The sequence below is a fragment of the Petaurus breviceps genome, unplaced genomic scaffold (genome assembly GCF_028583685.1).
Source record: "Petaurus breviceps papuanus isolate PSGF00001 unplaced genomic scaffold, PetGlider_PUasm1.0 90760, whole genome shotgun sequence".
Classification (NCBI taxonomy): Eukaryota; Metazoa; Chordata; class Mammalia; order Diprotodontia; family Petauridae; genus Petaurus; species Petaurus breviceps.
In genome coordinates, this window is record NW_027187338.1 from 5,667,491 (window position 1) to 5,694,808 (window position 27,318).

The 27,318-nt window shown below is 43.4% G+C and overlaps 1 protein-coding gene across 2 annotated transcripts; it reads right to left on the reverse strand.

Annotated features, from left to right (window-relative positions):
- Window positions 1-1,769: 1,769 nt before the first annotated feature.
- SF3A3 (splicing factor 3a subunit 3) lies at window positions 1,770-19,311 on the reverse strand. Of its 2 annotated transcripts, none has more exons than XM_069067983.1 (17): window positions 19,171-19,311; window positions 18,833-18,880; window positions 17,973-18,025; window positions 17,759-17,864; window positions 15,718-15,790; window positions 15,151-15,242; window positions 13,875-13,957; window positions 12,822-12,960; window positions 12,488-12,556; window positions 11,861-11,928; window positions 11,573-11,680; window positions 9,753-9,822; window positions 7,555-7,719; window positions 7,353-7,463; window positions 4,004-4,094; window positions 3,140-3,195; window positions 1,770-2,059 (listed from the first exon to the last, which is right to left on the reverse strand). In XM_069067983.1, the coding sequence occupies exons 1-17, from the start codon at window positions 19,264-19,266 to the stop codon at window positions 1,982-1,984; spliced, it is 1,506 nt and encodes a 501-aa protein (XP_068924084.1). In that variant the 5' UTR covers window positions 19,267-19,311; the 3' UTR covers window positions 1,770-1,981. The 2 variants fall into 2 exon arrangements, with proteins under 2 accessions (XP_068924084.1, XP_068924083.1); XM_069067982.1 differs by having other exon boundaries at window positions 11,573-11,710.
- Between the last annotated feature and the right edge of the window lie 8,007 nt (window positions 19,312-27,318).

The window sequence follows — 27,318 nt, forward strand, 5'->3', positions numbered from 1 at the left end:
AGATATCCAACAGTCTGATTTGGTGGCTATCAGGTGTGGGTAGGGCTGTCTATCTGTGGGTTTGCTTTGAAGTAAGACTGAGTGGGTTTCAAATCTTCCCTGCCGTTGACACTTTAATAGAGTAATTAAGGGCAAGCTCAACTAATCTCTTTGAATCTCAGATTCCTTACCTATAAAACATGGGTGATAAATGCACCACCCACTTCATAGGATTATAAAGATCAAATGAGAAAAAGTACTTAAAATGCCCCGGAACCTTAAAGCAGAGACTACAGGGCAGCTACTGGTATGTAGGGTGAGGGAAATGCACCAAGCAGAGGAGAGGGGGCACGGCTCAGCCAGACACAGCCATCCACCGCCAAGTCTTCAGGCGAAGGGGTGGGAGATGACCATGGCTTAGAACAGGAACAGATCCCAGAGGCAGAAAGAGATTTTGGATCATAGCTTGGAAGAAAGAGAATTAAGAGGCTTTAGTGGTTGGTTACCTCCAACTGCTTCATTTTACCCTTCAGGAAACTGAAGCCTAGAAGGGGTGGATGACTTACCATCACATTGCTAGTAAATAGCAGCAGGGTTCAAACCGAGAAGAAGATCAGGGCTTTTTTAGAGAAGGGGCTTCAGAAATTGTTCAGACCAATCTCCTTCACTGACTCCCATTTTACAAATGAAATTGAGGCCCAGGGGAGTTCTGTGTGGTCAAATTCCCATTGACAGTGGCATTTAACGGGGAATCATGGGGAAGAGGCATTTGGCAGATAGCAGCTCTCTAACTGAAACTGGACAACTCAAGACACACTTATTAAATGCCGACTGTATGCATGGTTTTCATGTTAGGTACTAAACCAAAGCAAGGTGTGCAAATTAGCCTCATCTTGAAAGGAAAGATAAGAAGACTCCTATAAAGCTTTGTTGAACAGCCTCTAGGGAGGTCAGCAGGCAGTTTATCACAGTAACCTGTCTTTTGAGATCAATTGCAATACCTTCGAAAGAGAATGAGGGAGAACTAGAGACTAAGGACCTTACTTCCAATTAGAATGGAGGGCAAGTAAAGTATTTCCATGTCCTGAAGAAAAGGCACGTTTTTCTTTCTGTCATGGCCAAGGAACTGGCTTCAAATAGTAGCCTGGCCACCCTCCGAGAACAGGGGCAGAGGCTGGTGGAACACCTCTCTTCTCTCTGAGTCATCAGAGAGAATGAAGGGTCCCTGGAGGAAAAAAAAAAAAACTACACAATAAAAATAAGGAAGATCTGGGGAGCCACAAGAGAATTCAGACTTGTGTCAAGAGTGAAGAGCATTTCACTTTTTGTACCTGTATCCCCCAAGCCCAGCACACTGCAGGACCTTAAATCTGTGCTGACTGACTGAATGTGAAGATAAGAAGGACACTGAAAACACAGATATAAAAATCACTGGCTCCTCCTGTGTGAGGGGAACTGGGCCCTCACAAAGAGGAAGCAGCTGCTGGTGCACCAACAACTAAGCATGGGGCTTCCTAGGTGCCATCAAGAGAGGTCCTCCAGTGAAAAGGGACAGCAGAGAGAGCAGTGGCGGTTGGTGATTCCCTGAGGAGGGGAAACGAGGCAGCTCTGTGTGTTGGCTTCACATTAACGATAGAAGTCTGCTGATTTCTGACATTTTGATAGTGTTCTTTCTTCTTTTCAATCTCTGACCTTCTAGTCTAGACACAGGAAGTGACAGGAACTAATGACCTGAAGAACTGGCTTCCCTATTGCCTTTAAGACATGTCAAATTCAAATCAAGCCCAGCCTTTTTTGAGTTTTTTTTGCAGAACCCTTTTTAATATAAAACAAAAATTTAAACATATTTCAAATCTTCACTATGTCCACAATTCTTATCTTCACAAGACACATGCTAGAATGTTGGATCACGCAGCAGTCTTTGGGAACATGTGCCTGTGTGGAATAAAAAATGTCAAATCCTAGGATGCTCAACCAAGTCACAGAGCTCGGACTCACGACACTAGAGCAGTCCCTGGCGTTTCAAGTCCTCGTATGTTTTCTTATTCACAACGTTTCCGCTGGAATCCTCATACTCCTCCTACAAAGTGGGGGAAGAAAGAGGGAAGTGGTTTATTAGCCCTGGGGAAAATGAGCATTTTGATGTTTGGCAATGGGCTCGGGTCACTTCTGGGCAATCTCAAGGAATGTGAGCAAAACACAGCTGCTCTTCCCCCTCTAGCAACTGAAAACTTAGTGTCTGCCTGATATCTGCACCCCATCCTCACCCATCCAAATCAAGGGTGGCAGTCCTGATACGGATAACCACATCTGCATAGAAGCTATCCCCAATAAAGGTAGATCATGCAAAAGTATTCAGAACTCCTAGGGCAGGCAGGGGTTCTTAACTTGGGCTTCATGAACTTGCTTATCTAAATATTTTGATAATTATTTTAATAGAATCAGTTTCATTCATCATCCTATCTTTTTATTTTACACATTAAAAACAAAGGCTTCACTGGGCTGCCCAAGGAGTCCAGGATGAAGAAAAGGTCAAGAATTTCTGCTGAAGGGCATCCACTCTCAATTTTTGTGGTTACTGGTTCACTCTGATAAGGCAAAGGACTTGTCTACTTGCTGTTGCCCCCCCCGCCCCACCCCAACAAACTGCTGCCAGAATTAATAGAAAGATGAAACTATTTTTGAAGGAAAGCACATAAGGTGACTTCTGGTTTTTATGACATGCTTCAAGAATTCATGATTTTACTGGTTTGGGCACTCCCTCAACTGAAGAATACTAAGGAAGCAGTCTTTATGAGCTGCTATGACTCAAAAAATTCAGCCCTTCGTAGTCACCCCTCTGGCAATAAGCTTCTCCTTACTAAGCTAGGTTAGTCCACAGATGTAGAGCTCACCTATCACTAGGTTGGGTGGGACCTGGCAGAGCCTCTGAAAACACAGGGTCACCTCCACAATACAATGGGATACTTTAAAGAAGGCAACATTATCCTATTACAAACAACATTCCGGAGTTCACTGGCCATGATCAGAGAATCGCTGCTGCAATGGAGTAAGGCCAGGCCAGTGTCTATGGGAGCTATAGGATGAAGGAGCTAGATCTTTGCTGTTTAGTAAGATCAGTGACTGACTCTACCAGTGATCCCCAAATATGGCCACTTACCTCAGTGTCAGGCTGCCACCGTTCAGAAGCCTTCTGCAGTTTCAATTTTGCCCACACTAGAAAACAATTATCAGTAATTATTATTAAGAATATTCAGGGGATGCATGGGACGAGAATACCAACTCAAGAGCTACACGTCCGTCAGAACTTTGGCATAGTGGAAACAGTAAGAGCTGATATGAATATGGCATTTAAAAGTTTACAAAGCCTTTTCAACTCTGTAAAGTAGGTAACATAAATGCCTTATATGTCACACTCTACCCTGGCAGGCAATGATTTCATTGGCACAGGACGGATGTCTGCTCTGCAACTTCAAGCCCTGGAGAGAAACCTAGAGCATGACAGATTAAGTGGCTTGGAGTTAAATGATAAGGAATAAGTAGCTGATGATGAGAGTGAGGGGAGCTTTAGCAGAAGATGGCCACATCATCTTGGGGTACATATTAATGAAGGAAAGTGGACAGCACTCTAAGTCAGATCCATTCTGCCAGGTATGCTACCACACTTCTGTAATTCCAGGCACTGGGGAGCCTGAGGCCGGCGAACCTCCTCAGCCGAGCTCAAAAGGGCTAATGCCGGTCACGTGTCCACACTATGTTTGGCATCAATATGATGAGTCCCCAGGATACTTAATGAGGAGCAAACTGTTCCAGTATGGAAACAGAGTAGGTAATGCACATTGATAATGGGAGAGGGGCCTGCAATAGGCACCCTCTAGAATTTCTATTTGGCAAGATAGGAAAAGAGACAGACTTCATGACCTTTCATATAGCTGTATGTTGTTGCTATGAGGGCTGATTCACCACAGGTACCTAGGGTAGTAAGTGGTGTCCTAATACTCAGAGAGAATTAAAGGTTACTTACAAGAGACAGCATCTTCAATCTGGGTCACATTAGCAAAGTGGGCTGTATTTGGAATGCCCAAGCACCTCATGCCATGAGCATGACGCCACTCCTGGGAAGGAAGAAAGGCAGGACAATAGGAAACAGTACCAACTATACACAGAGCATTATTCTCACTCTATCCCTAAATCTTGAAACTCTCCCTCCATTAGAGACTCTCCCTAAAAGCAGTGTCCATAAGCATAAAGACTATCATCAACACCACAGGAAGCAGATGATTAAAAAAAACACTACACTGTTTGGTCCCACTTTTCCTCCTAGCTGTACCATTTGGTTAAGGCCTCGCTTTTATAGGTCAGTCCATCTTGTTGTCAATAACTGCGCCATGATCACAGAATGGAGGGCAACATCATGGTGGAGCAAAAAGGGGCCAGGAGAGGGAATCAGCAGAATGTTGTCTAAGTACCAACTCTACAACTAGCCAGCTGTGCAACCACAGCAAATGAATTCCTCTCTTTGGAAATGTGTCTTCATCTGTAAAACACAGTGGTCAGACTTACATATCTCTTAGTTCCATCATTTTATGACCTTAGTGGACCCTTCGAATCAATCTTCTGATTAGTCATTCGTGTTTCAAGGAGAGATGGGTGACAGAAGATGGCTGGCTAGACACAAACCATTACCACTACTAGGAAAACAACCCAAAGTATACCTTAGTGATGACTGGTTAATAATATCATCTTTGTATATAATAAGTTCAATTCACAGTTGGTCTATGAAAGATGATGGTAAAGATGATGGTGGATATGAACTGATGTTTTTAAAAAAAAGGTACACTTTTCTATGGTGCTTTTTTGCACAACCAACCTGGACCATCCTGGGAGACAGGTGATGCATGTATATAATTAACCCCATTTTACAGATGGAAAACTGAGACTTGAAAAAGTTAAGAAGATTTGCTCAAGGTCACTCAGCAAATATGTCAAAATTCAATACTAAGCCAGGTCTCTTGATTTTAAATCTAACATTTTTTTTCTCTTTATTTATACCATTATCAGAAGCCTTTTTTCTCCTGGAAAAGTTCCTTCTAGGTAGCAGAAACAGATGAAAATAAGAAGTTTAAGCTGTTCTGTTGGCCATGGCAAATCCTTTCATTAACAACTTGTTTTAAGAATGCTACCATGACTATTAAAATTCCTACATGGAAAAACAATAATTGTAACTTATGAAACTTTTCTCAGTAGTTGAAGGGAATAGAAATATATATATATATATATATGTCTATATATATAAGGTTATGTGGGCATATGAATACATATGTGAATGTGTGTATATATGTTTACAGGTATACATAGATAGAGGGCACAGGACCAATTTAACAGGAAGGGATGATACTTAAAAGGTGAAATTAAGGGGTGAGAGGAATATGAGAGGAGATGGGGACAGACAGAATGGGATGAACTATCTCATACAGAAGAGGCAAAGGGAAATGGTTACAATGGAGGGGAAGAATAGGAAGGCAAAAGGGAATGGGTCAACCTTATTCCCATTGAATTTGGCTGGAGGAGGGAATTAAATACACACTAAATAGGGTATCTCACCCTCCAGAAGAGTAGGGGGGAAGGGGATGAGAGGGGGGATGATGGAAGGGAGAGGAGGCTGGGGGGGAGGGAAGTTGGAAGTACCCACTTTTGAAAAGACACGGGATCAAAGCAGAGAACAGAACAAGTGGGAGGTGGGATACAAGGGAGAGAAATATAGTCAGTCTTTTACAATATATCTACTATGTTATTGTTTTGCATTAGCCACACATGTCCATCCTATACTGAATTGCTTATCTTCCCAGTAAGGGTGGGTGACAAGGAAGGGAATGAATCTGGAATTCAAAGTTTTAAAATCAAATATTCAAATATGTATGTATGTGTGTGTGTGTGTGTGTATGCTATTATCAATACTATTTTACATGTAATTGGGAAATAAGATATACAGGCACTGGGACATAGAGATCCACTGGAAAAGTCGAAAGGGGTATGGGAGAAAATATGGGAGAGAGCAGATTGGAGGAGGGGATATCCTGTGAGACTGCTATTTTGGGGGGATGGGTAGGGGAAAAACGGGGAGAAAATTTGTAACTCAAAATCTGGCGGCAATGAATGATGTAAATCAGAAGTTAATAAAACATTTGGAAAAAAAAAAAGAATGCTACCGTGAACACTGTCCTCCTTCCTGTTATAAATGGTCTTATTTTCCGTAGGAGACAGGAGACAGAAGCCCACAGTAACCTCTGGGCCAGAGGTTGCACCTATCTTGGCCTTTAATGCCATCGATGGACCATGAAACACTTTGAGGCAAGTATAAGGTAGAGATATTGAGAAGGCAGAAAAGCCAAGGGAGAAGAAAGGGAATTAAGAAAAAGAAACAAAACTCAAAAAAAAAGATGGGGGGGCGGCCAGGTAGCACAATGAGTAAGAGCACCGGCTCCACTGTTGAGAAGACCTGGAGATCGAATCCCGGGCTCAGACACTTAGCACCCACCCAGAAACACCTGGCTGTGTAACCTTGAGCAAGTTACTTAACCCCAATTGCTTAGGGGCGGCCAGGTGGCTCAGCGAGTAAGAGCATCGGTTCCAGTGTCGGGATGACCTGGATCAAATCCGGGCTCAGATACTCAGCACCACACCCAGAAATAACTGGCCATGTAACCTTGAGCAAGTTACTTAACCCCGATTGCTTTAAAAAAAAAAAAAAAGATGGGACTATTTGTATGGAATTACACAGGCTGAAGGCCCTTATTTCTCCTTTTTATTTATTTTTTCTTTTCTTTTTAGAGGGGGGAAGGCAGGGCAACTGGGGTTAAGTGACTCGCCCAAGGTGACATGGCTAGTGTTAAGTGTCTGAGGCTGGATTTGAACTCAGGTCGTCTTGATTCCAAGGCTGGTGCTCTATTCACTGTGCCACCTAGCTGGCCCTTCATTTCTCCCGTTTAAAGAAGGGCAAACAACATGGGTGTAATGCTGTACACGCTGCCTCTCACAATAACTCTTCCAAACTGTTCAGCTTAACTGCTTTTGGGGAACATACTGATTGGTGGCTTTAGGCTGGCCTATGTATATTACAACCAAGAGGTCCAGGGGGAAGGCCTGGCAGGATGCCAGCTCCACAATGGCCTCAGCTCTGACTCCAGGGCTACACAGGCATGTGCTGCTGGGCCAGGGTGCTCTGCCATAGTCCAACACCTCCAAGCACACTGTCTCATCATCCTTCCTCTACCCCCTTAACTCTCCACACAAACTGGCTCTGGGTTGTGCCCATTCAAAGATTTTCCCTCCTTTGCCTCTGTGTTCATTTCTGGTGGAACAGGACTCCTTACCGCAAAATGCCGCTGGAAGGCCTTGGGTCCTCGGTAGGTGTAGTTGCCACAGATCTCACAGTTATAGTTGATATTGAGGCCGTGCAGCTTATACAGCCAGTAGGGAATGGGCTGGAAGAAATGAGATGCAGCACAGTAAGACCCTGAAGTGAGAAGGCAGGAAGGGCTGAGCAGGCCTCCTGAACAGAGCACACACACTCACTTTGCCGTCCCAACCCAGGGGCAGGTTTTTGGGGTTGTAGATAATCTCATTCTCTTCGTCTTCACTTTCACTCTCACTTATTTGCTCTTCCTCTTCCTCCTCTCTTTCCTCTCCTGTCCGTGCCTGTTTGCGCTGCACATTTTCATGAGTGAGATGCCGCTGTTCCTAAAGAACCAGAAGATAAGCTAATTAATAAATAGGCAGGAGAAGTGCAGCCCAATGTGGGAGAACAAAGATAGTTACTGATGCAGCAGTATGGATGGAACTATGAAGTGACTCAGTCCTTTTGGGACACTGTTTGGAGCTATACCCCAAAGTCACAAAATAGGGCATCCTCCCTGACTCTATTTATTATATCACTAATAGGAATATACTCAAAAGAGAGAGAGAGGAAACGGACCCCTATGAATACAGATACTCACTTTTTGTTACAGCCCCAAACTGGAAACTAAGGTATTGGAGGGGTTGACCATCAATTGGAAGGTAGCTAAATAAATTGTGGCATATAAGTATAATAAAATATTACTGTACAAAAAGAAATGACAAAGGAATGGATTCAGAGAAATATGGGAATACTGATGCAGAGTGAAGTAAACAGAACAAAAACAATTTATATAATAACTATAACACTGCAGGGGTGGAAGGGAGAGAGAAACTTTTTTGAAAGACTTAAGAACTCTGATCAATGCAAAAACCAACTACAACTCTAAAGAACTAACAATGAAACCTACCATCTGACAGAGAAGACAGATTAAAGTTACAGAGTAAGAAATAATATTTTCAGACATGGCCAATGTGTGGATCCATTTTGCTTGACTGTGCTTGTTACAAGAGTTAGGCTTTTATTTTTTTAATGGGGGAAAGGACATAAGGGGAGAAGGGGCTAATAATAGTAATGCCCCAAAAAGGGATGAAAAAAGTGTTACTCAGGGACGGCTAGGTGGCACAGCGAACAGAGCACTGGCCTTGGAGTCAGGAGGACCTGAGTTCAAATCCAGCCTCAGACACTTAACTAGCTGTGTGACCTTTGGCAAGTCACTTAACCCCAATTGCCCTGCCTTCCCCTTCCAAAAAGCAAAAAAAGAAAAAGAAAAAAAGTGTTAAGTATTTTTTAATAAGCAAAGTAGGGAATAGGAGGAAAACACAGAAGCAGGACAGCTTTGAAACTAATGAAATGAATTTATTATAAATTTTCAAAAAACTAAAGGCATACTTAATAGTCTTATATACAGTCCTTTTTCTGTTTCCTGCACATGGAAATGTTCATGTTTGTTGATGTTTGTCAAGTTCGATGTGACAAAATTAAGATAAATACATTTTTAACAAGGTATCTAGGTGGTATAGTAGGAACAGTGCAGGGCCTGGAGTCAGGAAGCCCCAAGTTCAAATCTCCCTCAGACACCTGATATATATGTCACTTAACCTCAGCTTCAGTTTGGGGAAACTAATAGCATTTACCTTCACGAGATTACTGTGAAAATCAAATGAGATAATGTGCAAAGTGTTTTACAAATCTTAAAGCACTATATAAATGCTAGCTATTGTTACTATAGAGGGGAACCTCGTCCAACTTGCCAAAGTCCTTGGAACCCTTATGTCCAGGGATATGGAATCAGGGACACCTCTTCAAATGGGCTGTAGCAACTGCTATTTTATTTTCTGGTAGGACAAGGATTACAGACTTTTAAAAAGCAGAAATGACTTAGTGGACTTATCTGATCCAGTTTCAGAGTCTCCCATCAGAATATATCTCCTAATCTGGCACAAAAAAACCCCAAGATTCTAACTGTTCACCTAAAACCCTTTACTGTAGGAATCAGACTGCCTTAGACAAAGGTATAGAAATCTTTTGCTTCAAAGATCAGAACTTGTTCTAGAAATCAAGTTGTCTCTAATTCCCAAAACACCTCTTGAGTAGAAATATGGCATGCTCTCCACAGTGTAGAGGGATGCAGATGATTCTGGAAAATCAAAAACCAGAGACAGATTTGTCCATCCAGTTTATGCTCAAGAAGACAGGCAACGTAGGTTGTGCCCAAGACTAGTGTGGAAGAGCTGAAGTTGTCCAAGGAAAACAACTTTTTGACATCAGTAAGTCTCTTTCTTTTTGTTTAACCATTTAAGCAAAAAGTGACACGAGAGTGGTCTTTCAGTGGATGATGTTTTTGGTTACTTTACTTTCAGAGTTATATACTCACCCCAAGAATCTCTACATATTCATAGATCTGGGCTTCAAGGAAAGCAATGTCTTTATTCCTCTCAGTGTCCCTGTGAACAAGAAGTGATCCAAGTCATTTGAAGAAGACTGAAATCTTTTTTTATTTTTATTTATTTATTTTTTAAAGCAATAGGGGTTAAGTAACTTGCTCAAGGTTACACGGCCAGTTATTTCTGGCTGTGGTGCTGAGTATCTGAGCCCAGATTTGATCCCCAGGTCATCCCAACACTGCAGCCGGTGCTCTTACACCCTGAGTCACCTGGCCGCCCCTAAGCAACTGGATTTAAGTAATTTGCTCAAGGTTACACGGCCAGGTGTTTCTGGGTGGGTGCTAAGTGTCTGAGCCCAGATTCGATCCCCAGGTCATCCCAACACTGGAGCCAGTGCTCTTATTCTCTGTGCTACCTGGCCGCCCCGAGAAGACTGAAATCTTAATAGGGATTCTTTATAATTCAACTCAATCCCCCCATTCTAGGAATGGTTCCACTTAGCACCTCACTCACGGTAAATGAACATTTCCTTTAGAGAAGCAATTTTTAAAAATATTAAAAGCCATAGCTACCCAAACCCACAATGGGTTGATAAAACAGGAGTATAAAATCTTCTAGAAATTTGAAGATAACGTCACAGAGTGACTACACTTAATAACACTGACAGAGACCATAAAAATACTGGGGTACTAACTTATCACCAATGAACACACCAAAATGGAGTCATCTCTTGACATTTCCCCTTCTTTTCTTCCCCTCCCCCATAGTTCAAGTTTCTAAATCCTGTCACTTTAACTTTCTAATACCTCTTTCCATCATTCTCTTCATATACACAGTCACCTGAACCCTAGTACTAAGAAAACTTTGGTGGTTCCCTATTATCACAAATTCTTTAATGGGAACTTTTAACATGACTACAGCCTGACTTTCCAGTTTATCTTACATTACATATGTTAACACAACCTTATGTTACCACTACGCTGGACCATAAAATAAAGTTGAATTCTTGAGACCACCAGGACAAATCTAGCCAGCACACACTGACACAACAAATCCACAAGAGAAATGACCCATTCTCCTCCTCCTCCTCTTCAGCGACTCTCAGAAGCCTGCTTCCTCTTCCTTCCAGGCTCAGCTCAGGTGAAGTGTCTCCCCTAGCTCTCAGTGCTTTCTGTCTCACTCCTCTAATTCTCTTAAGAGCACTTTGGGTGACCTTTCTTGTGCCCCACACCTCCTGACTCTGTACTGCACTCATCTGGGTACCTACTATAGCCCTCTAACAGACTAAACTTGGGGAGGGTGGAAGGACTTTTGTCTTGTCTTTCACTCCACGTGCCTTACTTCAAGTTGGTATTTAGTAAATGCTTGCCAAATTCAGTCTCTTTACGTTTCTAGCTAATTGAGGTAATGTTTCTATGCCACAGCCTAGAGTCAACACTGACTTAAACAAGTGTCAATTCATCTGTTTGGGAATAGTAATACAATGTCCCTTCAGTAGTGCAGGTACCTAACAAGTGGCTGTCACTATGGATCAGTGATGGCGAAATGCAGGCTTCACAATTGGCTTTTTAAACAATAATGAGAGCACCTCATTGATAAAACACTCTGATGTGAGTCAGCCAAGCACTGTTATCCCCATTTTATACATGAGGAGTTTGAGATTCGGAGGTGAACAACTTGCCAAGGTGTCAAAGCTGGGATTTAAACCTAGGTCTTTGACCTCGCTGACTACACCATGCCACCTGCCAGGGAAGAGGACCAAGACAGAACCAACTGCACCAGGGAACACAGAAATGACCAGCTCCCTCACCTCTTGGTTCCTTTTGATTTGGGATTCTTTGCAAACAGAGAGGAGTCGAGTGATTCCAGGGACTTGCCCTTAGTGCTGAACAGCCTCTGGGCTCGCTCTTCCAGTGTACTGTGTAAAGACAAAGAGACAAAGGGTTCCCTGTTATCACACCAGACGGTCTGGTCTCACCTGCACTTGGATAGTTTTACAGCATTCAGACAAATGGAGCTTAAGCCCTTCTAAAGATTATAGTGAACAAGTGGAGAAAGGGAATACTGGGCAGCTAAGACTACAGTTCCTGCCTCTTACCCGCCACATTTCAGTCCTAAAGCCAAGAGTGCAGATTTCAATCTGTCCAGACCCAAGGAGGCCAACTCCTATAAAACAGAGGAATAAGTTAGGATGCTGAAGAAAATGATTCCTGAGACCAAATGCTGTCCTGGCAGAACTGGGTATGGGTACTAATGAAGATGGTAACTCCTCTACATTTTAGTAAATGACTTCACACATTGCTATGGCTGAAAAAATTAAGCTTGTGGCCAACTTTCTGTTGAGGAACCTTGCTGTACTTAACCAAGTTTGTCCTCAAACATCATACACATAGCCCTACATGCATCTGGCAAGTGAAGCTCCTCCAGACTGGCAGGACCTGCTTGAACTTGAGATCCCCAGAACTTGTGATCGCCACATCATAGCGACGCAACAGTAGAGTTAATAATAATAGCACCATCTATGCATACGGCACTTTACAATTATTCAAGTGTATACAGAAACACATGAGCCCATCTGATTTTTCCTCAACTTCTATACATACCCAGTTCTAGAAAATCCTGGGGGTTTTGTTTTTAATTGCAAAAAAAAGAATGTGTTATACACAAACAAACAGGAGTGGTTGGCTAGTCTGTGAGACACACTGGAGAGTTACAGAAAACATACCTCCCAGGAGGAAAATGCAGAGAGGTCAAGATGGGCTCCAGCATGGGTCAGTGCACTGCTTGTCTCTTTCTGCCAAGAAAGACAACCAGGTATCCTATTAACAGCTAGCTCTATGGCAATAGCAATGGATCCCTCCCACCTTCACATATGCAAGTCTTAGAAATAACCTCCAAAAGAAATCATAAAAAGAAAACCAGATTCCATAAAACTACAGGACAGAGAACGTCTCAGGGCCACAACTGAAGGTGAAAAATCACCTATTATCAGGCCCTTTACTAAAATGCAAAGGGCAAGTGTCATGACTAAATTTCCTGACAGAGCCCCTTCAGCTCACCGGCCAGCCTGGGAAGGTACCATTGTCCCACTTCTTCTCAAACTCATTCTGAATCTTCCCAAATAGTTCATTTTGGTCTTGGAGGGGCTTCACCCTGTCTGTGTAGTCCTGGAGGTACTCAAGCAGCATCTCCAGGTACCTAACACAGAGAGAAAGACTCAGTTACAGAAAGGCAGGGGTGCTACCTATGATGGAGGTGACAAACCAAAGCAAGTCTTGTTTCCCATGTGGCAAAGACCTAGTTTCATCCCTGCAGCCACAACCCCAAAGACACAAAACTCTAAGCATTAGAGCTTTATGGGGTACAGTAATGAAGCAGCAGGTTGGGCCTAAGATGATAAAATCATATTCTTTCTATTGCTGTGTCACAAGAAATGACAAAAGAGAAAAATTCAGAAAAATCTGAGAAGATTTGTTTGAACTGATACAGACTGATGAAAGCAGAGCTGGAAGAACAATTAATAAAATGATTACAACACTATAAAGGAACACAACCTCCAAGACTGATGATGAAGCCCATTCTTGGCAGAGTTGATGAACTAGAGGTGCAGATGAGACAGTTTCAGACATGGCCACTGTATGGATCTGTTTTGTTTAACTGTACATATTTGCTATAAGAAAAGTCTTTTATCTGGGGAAAGGGGAAGAAGACGGATGGTGATTTTAAAAAAAGGAAAGGTGCAGCAATGAGCATGTTAAAAATGCATGATAAAGAACATGAAGTTCAGAAGGGGACCGAGACAAGCAAGGCAGTGTTTAAATTTAACAAATATCTGTAAAAACCAAGCTGTACATGAGCTTTAGTTTCATATAAAATTCTTTCCCCCCCCGTTCTTCAAATACAGAAACATTCATCTTTGTCAAGTTCATAATAATTTTCAAGTATATTCACTCTGCCAAGCCTGGAGGAGTACAAATGTTCAAAAGTTGGGTTTTTAGAGTTCCACATTCCCCAATAACTCTAGAAGCCAGGAGTGCTCAGAGAACAGTCAGGGTTAGAATTTAGTCTTTAATTAAAAAAAAAAAAGAGCCAAAAATTTTGACAATGCTCACCTCTTATATTCTGCATTCTTCCTTTCCTTGGGAATATCAAATAACTGGTCAAAGATAGACAGGTATGTGATATAATCCAGTTTCTGAAAATAATACATGAGGTTTGACTAAGTTGGGTGTGCAGAACTTAAAGATACAGTCTAATCAATTCTATACAAGATCCAATTTGAGAGCTCAGCATAACAAGGTACAACTTTGAGTCTTTTTCTTCTTGCGCAATTTTTCCAAAATTCAATCCCTTCACTACTTTGGCAGGCAATGTCTTAATCTGGACATTCAGAAGAGAAGCAGACACAGTGACAAAAAATTATAAAATCACAAGACTTCCTTCTGCCAGTGGGATGCTCAAGATAGAGCCAATTCACTTTTGGGAACTTAATTTAAGTTTCTTCTCAATTTTTATCTTACTCAATGTATGTTCATGGGAGTTATTATTTGTCAACTGTTTTTTTGCATTTTAAAATTTGCAGCACCCATGTCAGTGACATTTACACAGAAGGTGTTTTTATTAACTGTACTGTAAACTCCTGAAAGGCAGGGTCCATGCTTCCGCCCTAGCTCTCTTCTTGTCTTCCATCCTACTGCTACACCCTGGGGACCCCCAGCCTTCCAGATACCTTGCCCTGGGGGATTTAAGCCATTCAGCTTTGCCATTCCTACTTTGGGGCCTGTGATTGCTAAATGTATGGGCACAAACCCACATGCTAAGATGGCCCACCATATCTGGTCAACCTAGCCAAGCTCCTCAGACATGACTTTCCTCTCCCTTCCATCTAGCCTGTGTAAGAACATGTATTGTCCTTTCCATCTCTTCCTCTAGGAATTATAATCAAATCTATACTGCCATTGCTACTGGAAAACACATGTAAATCACTTTCTCTGGTTCCACTCGCCATCCCTTGATTTCCTCAACTAACATCCTCATTTGGTCTTCTCTGGTGACTACCACTTCTCTACATATGCTGTCCCCCCATCAGGATGACAGCTCCTTGAAGATGGGGACATCTCGCTTATCTATTTACATAGTCTCAGCTGTTAGCAGTGTTTAGCACATGGGAAGTGCTTACTAAGGCATTTTCCTTCATTATACACCTTTGCAGCCACCACAATGTCTTGTATATAATCAGCACAAAATGTTTATTGTGTTGTCGTTTCCAAAGTGGAGGCTCATTCAAAGAGTGCACATATCACACCTCTAATCCTGCTTCAGTCAGTACCCCCAGCCCAACCTCCCTAATCCACTTCTGTGAAGCAAGATCTCCTTCTAATATCTTACCTCAGACGCTTTCAAGTTAATGTACTTAAGGTAGCAGTCATGCAAATCCAGGTAACGGCCATATCCTTCTTCATCTGTGAACTCCACCAAGTCTGAGAGAATCAGAGAGAATAGTTGCCCCAAATAAATGAAAAACAGTCCCTTACACAAAACTTCTCTTGTCAGCCTATTCATTTAGCCTGTTTGCTTCTCCACCAGACAGTAAGGTCCATTCACAGAGCTGTCGCCTGCTGCTTCTGGGGTGAGCTGACCACAACATGCTGAGAAGCTTTCCAAGCCACCAAAGCTAAGTGAGGTCTGGAGGAAAAAGTCCCAGGCAGCAACTTTTAACACCACAGAGTCCTGATTTGATTCAGGTGATTATAGAAACTGAAGCCAATTGCTTCCTAAGTGATGTCCCCCAGAGCAACGAAAGCCAAGATTTCACCTCAATGGATAGTCTGAGGGAACTAACACATTTTCTCTGGGAAAATGTTTTCCTGAGCTGGGGAGAGCAGCTGCAATTACACTTAAACTGGTTGAACATTTGCTATATTTCTGCTAATACGAAATGTGAAACCCACTTACTTTGTGCCTCTTCACTAGGATTTTCTCTGGCTTTCAGGAGCTCCTCAAATTCCACTGACATTGGCACACAAATCTGAGAAGAGAAAGCACAAAGCCTGGATGGATCCTCCATTTCTTCTGAACAGAAGCAACATTGTCTCACATGTATGGCTCTGTGTCCCGAACTAGGCTCTATATGCAGCGCGACTTGCAATATTGTCTCTGGCTCGAATACATCACAGCAAGCGGCCCAAGGGATACCTGAGCCTTCCCTTTTATTCCTATCCTTACCAGGCCTTACCTTCTGCCTTTCAAACCCTCAGGGCATTGACATCTGACCAAACAGGTCAACCTAAGGGCCCCGGGTCTGGCCTGTAGCTGCACGGTGAGAACTGCTAAAGCCTCTATATTCTGACTGGCCCATATCTGTGTTTTCTCCCCTAATTAGAAATGTGAGCTCCCTGACAGCTCTTCTTTGCTTTTCCTTGCTTGCTTTTCTTTTTTTTTTTAGTAGTGTCTCACACAAAGCAAGTGCTTACTAAATACTTTTCTCTTCCTCTGTTCATGACCAGATGGCAGGTGGCAACCCAGAATGTTAAGTACAGCCTTACACTGGCAGATGTGCTTCCTTTCCTCCTGTGCCCACAGTCCCCCTCAATGCAGGTGCTCAGCTTTTCAACTTCAGCATCAATCTGTTTTGTCATTCCCACTGCTATCAACTTAGCCCAAGTCCCTATCACCTTATATCTAGATGTAAAATCTGCCTTACTGGTCCCTGCAGCCAATTCAGTCTGTATACCACTGGCAGATTACCTTTTCCAACTTTTGTTTCTTTCACATAATGACCTTCCTCAAAAGCCTTCAAGGTTCTCCACTTCCTACACCTCTGAATCTCAAATTCAAGGCTCTATAATCTGACCTTGAACTCCCTTTCCTCCTCTCCTGCCAAAATCCAACATGATCTTCCACTTAAGGCTGGTTTACTCCCTGTTCCTCAAGCATATCTTGTTCATTCTCACTTCTGCACAACGCTCCCTTAACCTGGAGTTTCCTCCCCACACCTTTCTACTGAACCATCCTTCAAGACCAAGTTCAAGTCCTCACTCTTGACAGAAGCCTTCCCCTTCCTCCACCCCTAGCACTTTCTTGCCTCTAAATGCCTGTAGTACTTAACTTCCTGTGTCCTGAGACTCATGCTAGGTTAGAGCTGGAGGGGTCTTAGTGGTCATCTAATCCAACCACACCAAACTGAGGCCCAGAAGCAAGATAGTGATTTGCTCAAAGTCACAGAGCTCATTAGTACCAGAACTGAACTAGTTCTCCTGGGTATGGGGGAAAAGAGTCCTGAGCCTAAGTCAACACTGCCCAGCATACCATGGCTGTCTCTTATCTGGTATTTAAATATGTCTCTCTGCTGGGACAGTCAGCTCTTTCAGGGCAAAGATTAAATCACAAATACTGTGATTAACTAAACATCCTAACAGTAATAATAATAATGAACATTCATATAAGCCTTTGAAGCTTGCAGAGTGCTCTCCATACATTTTAACAACCCTGGGAAGTAGGTTCTGCGGTATTATTATCTTTATTTCACAGATAGGGAAACTGAGGCTCAGAGAAAATAAATTACTTGCCTACAGTCAAATAACTAATAGGTACCAGAGGCAGGATTTGAGCCCAAGTCTTCCTCACTTCAAGTCCAGCACTCTATTGTGCCACTACACCAAAATGTCTTCTTGTCACACTATAATAATGATAATAAAAATAATCTGTATATTCATACAGAATATAATTTTACAGGTGTTAATACAGCAAACCAGGAAAGATAGAGGCAATAGTTGCCAAAGTCTGTCTTACACTTTTTTTCAATGATAGATATACTGCCACTTGCTCAATTGTTATAGTTCATCAAAATAACTCTATGGTGCAGATTAGGTAACCGATGAGTAAAAACAAACCAAAGCTCAGTAATACTCCTCCTCCCTGCTGCTACGTCCTGAAGTATCCCTTGGCTCACTCTGAAAGTAGCAGCCTCATCTCATCCACAACCCTTAGGGCTTACCTCATTTGGGTGCTTCCGGTGGAATTCTTTTATCTGTTTGAGTCTATTATAGAATTCTGCAAATTCATTTGGTCCTGAAATAGCGCTGAGCTCCTCCTTTCTTAACCTGAAATTCCCAAAAGGACCAAAAGAGAAAACAAGGGACCAGGGTCGGTAGTTTGATTGACACTGGCTCCCCAAAAGCACCCATACTTGGCCCAGCAGAGCCACTTACCCATCCTTGTCATCATACAAATCTCTCAGGTTCCCACTGACTTCCATATACCTCTAAAAGGCAAAAAACAAAACAACACCTCATCAACATAAAGCAGTTTCTGTTGCCACAGAGTTGGACAACCAACAAAGACTCTTCAGTGATTACCCAAGATAAATTAAGGGGCACTAAGACTTCAGCAGACAGTAAAGATACTACTTATATGACCTAACTTGAGAAGGAAGGTCTATTCCCCATTCAAATTCTTCCTCTACTAACCCATCATCATTGTCTAATATGTCATTTTTCGGCCCAAGACCTAGGTGAAACCTAACTGGAAAGTTAAGCAGAGCACAGTAAGCTGGCCTCAGTTGTCAAGATATTAGTAGGAATACATTTATTAGAGACTTTATTCTCAAGGCTAGAGCAGCTTCCTCAAAGATGGGATGAAAACTGTATATAGAACAATGGCATTAAGAGATAAATCTAGAAGGCAGGCAGGTTTAGTGGTAGTATAGTAGTAGTAGCAGTAACAATTAGCATGGTGCCAGGCCCATAGCAAAAGGTTAGCAAATCTACCATGCTGATATCGAAGGCCTTTCTTGGAACACCAAATAAGCATTAATTAATCGCTCCCTACGCCAGTCAATAACCAGTTATTAACGCTCTAGCCTCAGAACTGTCAGGTGTTGGCCTAAGCTCCAAAGATAACGAGAAAATAAAAAACCAGAACAGTCGCTGCCCTTAGGGTGCTCGAGGTCTCAAGGGGAAGATCACATGCAAACAGCTAAGGAGGAAAAGGACTCAAAGAGACGCCGGTGCCGGCCCTCGGGGGGCTTACACTCTAGCAGAGTTCGGACCTTCCCCGCCCCACAACTCACGTCCTGCATAGCCCGAGTGCGATGGTCCGAGTTGATCTGGTCCCGGAGCTGAAGGGGAAAGAGATAGAGCCCGGGTCAGCTTCTCACTTGCCCCCAGCTGGGGGCCCACCACCCAAACTCCAGACTGGAGCGAGACACGTTGGCGAGCCGGGACCCCCAGAATGGATACGCACCCCCCAAACAGATGTTGGGCCCTGGGACACCGGGGAGAGGGGGGATCTCAGGGGCTGGGGGAGGGGGAGGGGCAGGACCCCGGATGTGGCCGCTTTTTCTTTCTCTCTCTCTCTCTCCCCACCCCACTCCCGCCTCTTCCCCTTGCCCTCCCTCCTGCCGCTCACCGTGGACTTCTTAATGAGCATCTCCTTAGCCATGACGTCCATGAGCCGCTCCTTCTCTTCATGGTAGCGCCGCTGCTGCTCCAAGATAGTCTCCATCTTGCCCCTGCCACCTCCACCTCACTCCAGCGGCCGCTACGACCGGAAGTTGCCGCAGCCGCCGGTGCCGCTCAGCGCGCTCTGCCGCCCGCGCCTCGCATCCCGCGACACCAAGGTTCCGCCCTCGCCGGAAGTCCTTGCCGGGGAGCGGGGCGGGAAGGAGACATAAAGAAGCCCCGAGAGGAGCTGGCGACTACTCGGGCCGAGGCAGCAGCGCCCCCTGCTGACCATGCGGAGACACTGGCGTCCATCAGCCGCTGCCTGTGCGCAGGTTCCTGGAGATCAGAGCGCCCGGGGGACCTGACTGGGACCCTGGGTCATGGGACATCCTTAAGACTGAGGTTTGGAACCTGGAATGCCTGGAATGCTCTCCCTCCTCAATTCCAACTACTGCCCCCCCTTCCTTCAAGTCTCTTTTAATTCTAGCACCTTCCCTCAGTTAATTATCTCCAGTTTATCCTGCATATAATTTGTTTGTACTTAGCTGTCTGAGCTCCTGGAGAAAAAGGACAGGTTTTTGCCTTAGTATCTCCAGGCCTTGACATATAGTAGATGTTTAAGAAATATTTATTGGTTGACATACTCATCTACATAGGAGGAAACTACGTAGGAGACTCAGAGAACAACAATTTCTATAGTCCTTTAAAATTTATACACTTTTTTTCACAGCCTTGTGATGTTATCACTCCCATTTTACAGATGAAGAAATTGAGACTCTGAGATGAAGCGACTTGCCAAGGATTACAAAACTAGAACCTGGGTCTCCTGAATTTAACTTGGACTTACTTTCTATTAAGGCTGCCTTGTGTTTGTACTCAAAAATTCAAATCCTTTGACTCCTGAATTTAATGCTTTTCTTTCCAAACCACAAAGAGTAGATCTCTCCCTAACTCACTGACGGGTTTGAGGCCTGTCAGTTACCCTCAACCTGGTTTCGCCTGTCCGTCAGGACAGTTTTATTGGGGTATGGCCGCTGAACCTGCTACAGCTTCTTGGAGCCAGAAGTGAGAATCAGGTGGACAGCAAAGGTGGATGAGCTGCCCTGAGAAGGACTCAGCAAGCCCTCACTCCAGAGGTGCTCCCTGAACACCCATACCCTGTTCCATCCCCCAGGTGTTCTGAAAAAAAAGTTTCATTTTCTGTTCTCTGGAACTAAGATAGATCTCCATAACTTTTTAGAGCTGGTTTCCTTTTAGGGTTATTTTTCTTTCCCATTTTTACATTATGGTGATCATTGCATTATTTTGTTCTGATTCTGCTGATTTCATTCTGTATCAGTTCATAGAAGTCTTTCCATGTTTCTCATGTAATGAAGGCCCAGTCCTTAAAACATGGCCAGATTTACCTTTCTGGTTACATAAACCATGAACAGTAATCCCTACCTGCCACCAATCCAACTCTGGAAGCTGGTGTGGGTCATGATGAAAAGTCTTCTGGTTGGTTGAAGAGCTGGAAAAGCTGATAATGGAGACATCGAGCCAGAACTGAGGACACCTACAAAAGATTCAAGTGAAAGGTCTCCATTTATTCTCTCTTGGAGGTTCTCCAGTTAGGATGAACTGGTGTGACCTTCAGCAGAGAGAATGTCAGGCTGCCGTGGGGCCCTGGATATATTGTGCCTGTTTCTGTTGTATTTCTTCTTTCCTGCTCTTAGATGAATGAACATATGAAGATAGAGTAGACCGAGTAGACCTTTTTGAACTTCAAAAGGTTGGAAGAGCCCCCAACTGTCCCCTCAACAAATCAAATGGCTAGCAGAGGTCTTGGGAGCCAGCAGCAGCAATACCTGAATCCAGAGCCAGCCCTCAGAGGTAGACTGAGCCCGGGAATGGATTGACTGGTCACGGTCTACAGAGAGCTCCCCAGCGGAGCCCAGGAGCAACTTGTTGACCTGTGATGCCATCCACAAAGTGAAGTGAATTCGGTGGGGTTCTTGCAAGGACGCTCATATCTAGAAGAACTTATTCTCTACATGGGTGTCTCAGTAGCTTTAAGACTGAGCTCAATCTTCCCAGGAACTGAATTTGTGCAGATGGGGAGTGTGCTTCTGATTGGGGAGGGGAGAAAGGCCCATAGTTTGTGGGGGCTTTTGAACTTTGAATCTCCTCTTCCCAAGAAAGAGCACAGTCTCCAGTTTGGGGGTATGGTTATGCGACTACTCTGCTTGCTAGACCTTCTCAGTAAGTATCACTTTGTAAAAGCTAATTACTATCAGCTGGTTGATAGATAGCACACTAGGGAAGAAGAGAAGCACACTAAAAGAAGGCTCAACCTCTCAGATTTATTCAATGATAGAGCCCTGAGTAGGAAAAGTAGTAATTTCTCTCTGTGGACATAACTGGCCAATGTCACTTCCTCCAGAGATGGCACAATTTATCAAAGTTTGGCTTCCTTTTAGGCTTGTTTTTTAAAATTTGCATTACTTGGGGCAGCTAAGTGGTGCCTCAGCACTGGCTCTGGAGTCAGGAGAACCTGAGTTCAAATTTGGCCTCAGACACTTAACACTTACTAGCCATGTGACCTTGGGCAAGTCACTTAACCTTAATTGCCCTGCCTTCCCCGCTCCAAAAAGCAAAAAAAAAAAAATTACATTATTCTAGTCACTATCCTTGTATATATTGGTCCCCTCGTTTACTTTACTTTCTTTTTTTTTTTTTAAAGCAATTGGGGTTAAGTAACTTGCTCAAGGTTACACAGCCAGTTATTTCTGGGTATGGTGCTAAGTATCTAAGCCCGGATTCAATCCCCAGGTCATCCCAACACTGGGGCAGGTGCTCTTACTCACTGAGCCACCTGGCCGCCCCGTTTACTTTCATCAGTTCATACAAGTCTCTCCATTTTTCTTTAACTTTGTATTAATAAGTTCCTAGCATGCAATAATATCCCATGCCATTTATATACTACTATTTGGGGAGACATTTCCCAATTGATGCAGTTTGTTTCAATTTTTTAGTAATTTATTTATTGATCATCTTTTCCAGTTAAATAATTTAGGGTCAGTGCAATAGTTGACTCGGGTGCCATTCTTGTCCTTAGTGAAGGTATCTGACAATATTGCTAAAAATATGCCAAAAAGCATGGGAGCAAGCACACAGCCTTGCTTCACTCTATTGGTGACTGAAAAAGCTAAAGAACATCATTTATTACCCAGAACCCAGGCAAGCATGCCATTGTAGAGCTGGCATATAATACTGATGAACTTCTCTGGGCAACCAAGTTTTGCCATGATCTTCCACAAGTCCTCACAATTGACAGAATCAAAGGCCTTGGTCAGGTCACCAAACATTGTGTGCAGACCCCAGTTCTGCTCTTGGTGTTTCTTCTGGAGTTGTCAGGTGGCAAACATCATATCGACTGTTCCTCAGCCCTTTCTGAAGCCACACTGGCTCTCCCTCTGGTAGATGACCATCTTGCAGGTGAAGAATCAGCCTATTAAGGAGGACTCTGGCAAGAATCTTGCCAGCAATGACTAAGAGAGAGGACCCTCCACCCCATGATTGTCACAGAACAATCCATTTTCTTTTCCTTTATAAAGATGGACAATAGAGGTATCCTTGGACTCCTGGAGGATAACCTCCTCTTGCATTGTAACCTAGAAGATTTCAGTCAACTTTTGTATAAGCGGTGGACCCTCTGCCTTGTAAATCTCAGATGGAATACATCGCCATCAGGTGCTTTACCCCATAGGAGGAGCCTAATGGCATTAAAAACCTCTTTTTCAGTTGGAAGTTTGGCTAGAGAGATTGACTTCAACTTGAAGTATACAATCAATGGTTTCAGCATTGGTTGATATTGGTCTGTTGAGAACACTATGGAAGTGTTCAGTGTATCTCTCCAAGATCACATCCTTATCACTAATCAATATGACTCCATCAGCACTGAGTAGCTGAGATGCATCATAGGTCTTTGGCCCATAAAAAGACTTCAGGGCATCATTCTAAAAAACCCACAAAACATATGACTTTGGTTTCTTACTGTCAGCGTAAAATTTAATTTCATCTGCCTTCTTACTGAGCCAAGAATCCTACATTTACTTTTTTTGGGGGGGGGCAGGGGCAATTGGGGTTAAGTGACTTGCTCAAGGTCACACAGCTAGTAAGTGTTAATTGTCTGAGGCCAAATTTGAACTCAGGTCCTCCTGACTCCAGGGCTGGTGTTCTATTCATTGCGCCACCTAGCTGACCCTATGCATTTACTTTTGATGAAGTTAAATGCTGCCTTCTTGAGATGGATGAACTATCTTGCTGGTAAACCCTATGGACTTCTTATTTTTTTTCCAAATGCTTTATTAACTTCTGATATACATCATTCATTTCCACCAGATTTTGAATTACAAATTTTCTCCCCGTTTTTTCCCCTACCCACCCCCCCCAAAATAGCAGTCCCACAGGATATCCCCACCTCCAATCTGCTCTCTCCCATATTTTCTCCCATACCCCTTTCGATGTTTCCAGTGAATCTTTATGCACCAGTGCCTGTATATCTTATTTCCCAATTACATGTAAAATACTATTAAAAATAGAATATATATTTGAATATTTGATTTTAAAACTTTGAATTCCAGATTCATTCCCTTCCTCCCTTGTCACCCACCCTTACTGGGAAGATAAGCAGTTCAGTATAGGTTATACATGTGTGGCTAATGCAAAACAATAACATAGTAGATATATTGTAAAAGACTGACTGTATTTCCCTCCCTCGTATCCCACCTCCCACTTGTTCTGTTCTCTGCTTTGATCCAGTCCCTTTTCAAAAGTGGGTGCTTCCAACTTCCCTCTCCCCCAGCCTGCCCTCCCTTCCATCATCCCCCCTCTCATCCCCTTCCCCCCCCCCTACTCTCCTGGAGGGTGAGATACTCTATTTAGTGTGTATTTCATTCCCTCCTCAAGCCAGATTCAATGGGAATAAGGTTGACTCATTCCCTTTTGCCTTCCTATTCTTCCCCTCCATTGTAACCATTTTCCCTTGCCTCTTCTTTTTTTTTTTTTTAAGCAATGGGTGTTAAATAACTTGCTCAAGGTTACACGGCCAGTTATTTCTGGGTGTGGTGCTGAGTATCTGAGCCGGGATTTGATCCAGGTCATCCCGACACTGGAGCCGGTGCTCTTACTCACTGAGCCACCTGCCCCTTGCCTCTTTTATATGAGATAAGTTTACCCCATTCTGTCTCTCCCCATCTCCTCTCATTATATTCCTCTTTCACCTCATAATTTCACCTTTTAAGTATCATCCCTTCCCGTTAAATTGGTCCTGTGTCCTTTATCTATGTATACCTGTAAACATATATACACACATTCACATATATATTCATATGCCCATATACCCTCATATATAGACATAAATATATATTCCCTTCAACTACTGAGAAAGGTTTCATAAGTTACAATGATTGTTTTTCCATGTAGGAATGTTAATAGTTCAACTTTGGTAAGTTCCTTATGATTTCTTTTCCCTGTTTATCTTCTCATGCTGCTCTTGCTTCTTGTATCTGAATGTCAAATTTTCTATTCAACTCTGGTTTTTTCAGTAAGAATGCTTGAAAGTCCTCTATTCCACTGAATGACCATATTTTCTTCTGAAACATGATACTCAGTTTTGCTGGGTAAGTGACTCTTGGTTTTAATCTCAGCTCCTTTGACCTCCGGAATATCATATTCCAAGCCCTTCGATCCCTCAGTGTAGAAACTGCCAGATCCTGGGTTATCCTGATTGTATTTCCACAATATTCAAATTGTTTCTTCCTGGCTGCTTGTATAATATTTTCTCCTTGATCTGGGAATTCCAGAACCTGGCTATAATATTCCTAGGAGTTTCCTTTTTGGGATCTTTTTCAGGAGGTGATCGGTGGATTCTTTCAACCTCTATTTTGCCTTCTGGTTCTAAAACATCAGGGCAATTTTCTTTGAGAACTTCCTGGAGGATGATTTCTAGGTTCTTACTTTGATCATGGCTTTCAGGTAGTCCAATAATTTTTAAATTATCTCTACTGGATCTATTTTCCAGGTCAGTGGTTTTTCCCATAAGATATTTCACATTGCCTTCTATTCTTTCATTTGTTTGGATCTGTTTAACAACATCTTGATTTCTCATAAAGTCATTAGCTTCCATTTGCTCCAATCTAATTCTGAAGGAACGATTCTCCTTATTGAGCTTTTGAGATTCTTTTTCCATCTGGCAAATTCGGCTTTTTAAGGCATTCTTCTCCTCCAATGAGAAAAGGCAATCCTTTTTGAGTCTCTTTTTCCATTTGAGTTAGTCTATTTTTTAAGGTGTGATTTTCCTCAGTCAGGCTGTTGACTCTCATTTCATAATTTTCTTGCATTGTTCTCATTTCTCTTCCCAGTTTTTCCTCCACTTCTCTTATCTGCTTCTTAAGGTCCTCTATGGCCTGTAACCAGCTAGTATTTTCCTTTGAAGCTTTTGGTGTAAGAGTTCTGACTTCACTGTCTTCCTCCTGTTCCATGCTTTGCTTCTTTTTGTCCCCAAAATGGGAGTGTAATGTTGGAATCTTCTGTCTGCTTTGTTTCCTTTGCCTGGTCATGTCGCCCCTCAGTCACTTGACCCCTGGGCTTTTTGCCACAGTAGGACTCGGCCACCAGACAGGGGAGCTTTCATCCCAAATGCTGGGGTTTTCTCAGCTGCTGGAGGTATTAGATGGGTGCCCTCTCTGAGGTCTCCATACGCTCTGGCAAGCTGCACATACACCCCAGGACCTCCACCCTAGACTGCAGTCCAGATCCAAGAAAGTTAAAGCAAGAGCAATTACCCCTCAGACTGGTGCTTGGTCCCCCTACACTCTGCAGGCCAGGAGCTGAAGCTGCCACATGGCAAGGGCTGGCTGTGCCAGGGTCTCAGCAGCTTTGCCCTGGGGGCAAAAGCCACACACTCCCACTTACTGGGTCCCAAAGTCCAGACTGCACTGACCTCTCACTTTGTCCTTCACATCTGTGTGTTGATAAATCTGGAAAAGGCCACAGCTGCTGCTGATCTGGAGTCCCTCCAGCAGGTGGCTCAGCTCCAGCCCGCCCTGGGGCTAAAGCCTTGGCATGGGGCTGGGCTCGGCTCCCACAGCCCTGCGCTGGATTCCTGCTGGCCTGCCAGGCTGTCCTCAGCAGGAGGTTAGCTTCTCTGTGTCGTTTTGTGGGTTTTGCAGCTCCAAAGTTTGTTTAGAGTCCCCTTTTTACATGGATTTGGGAAGGTGGAAGCCGGAGCCAAGGGGAGGTCCTGCTTCTACTCCGCCATCTTGACTCCGCCCCCCCCATCCTGACTTCTCATTTTTTCATTTAGCAACTTCTTTCCCCATGATTTTCATCAAACCAGTCTTGATGTTTGCTAGTGTTCTGACCCAGATGAGTCAATGTGGCACCAAATCCCTGAAAGCTGCCTACTCTTTTTCTGCTCCACTGTTACCAGCCCATGTGTTGGCTTAGCTTTTCCTCCAAGTTAGCAACAAACTGTTCTCCCATGGAGAAGCAATCTAATCTGTTGACATTAAGTCTTCTAGTAGTCATCTTGCCTTGGGGCCACTGCTTTGGTTGAATTTGCATGTTTAGCTTGGAGAAGATAAGTCTGTGCTTGGTCTAGCACTCTAGGTCACACATCTCACATTCTATCTGGGGATAAGTTCTCTTACCTATACTTTCAGTGAAGTACACATAGATGATGAGGTTAACCCATACATTGCCAGAACTAGCTCACTGTTTGGGAGACTCTGAAAGAAAGTACAGGAGAGAAGTATCAGGCTGCTTACTAAACTGGAGGATTGCAGAGCCGTGGTGCTGACCTCACTGTATGCCTGTGAAACCTTGACAGTAGACCAGTGCCATGCCAGGAAACGGAATCACTTCCATCTGAATTGTCTTAGGAAGATTCTGAAGATCACCTGGCAGGATAAAGTACCAGACACTAAGGTCCCTTCTTGAGCTGAAATGACAAGCATTCAAACTCTATGGCAGAGTGTGTAACTCAGATGGGCTGGCCAAATTGTCCAAATACCAAATGTATGTTTGCCTAAAAGATTATTTTATGGAGAACTCACACAAGGCAAACAGT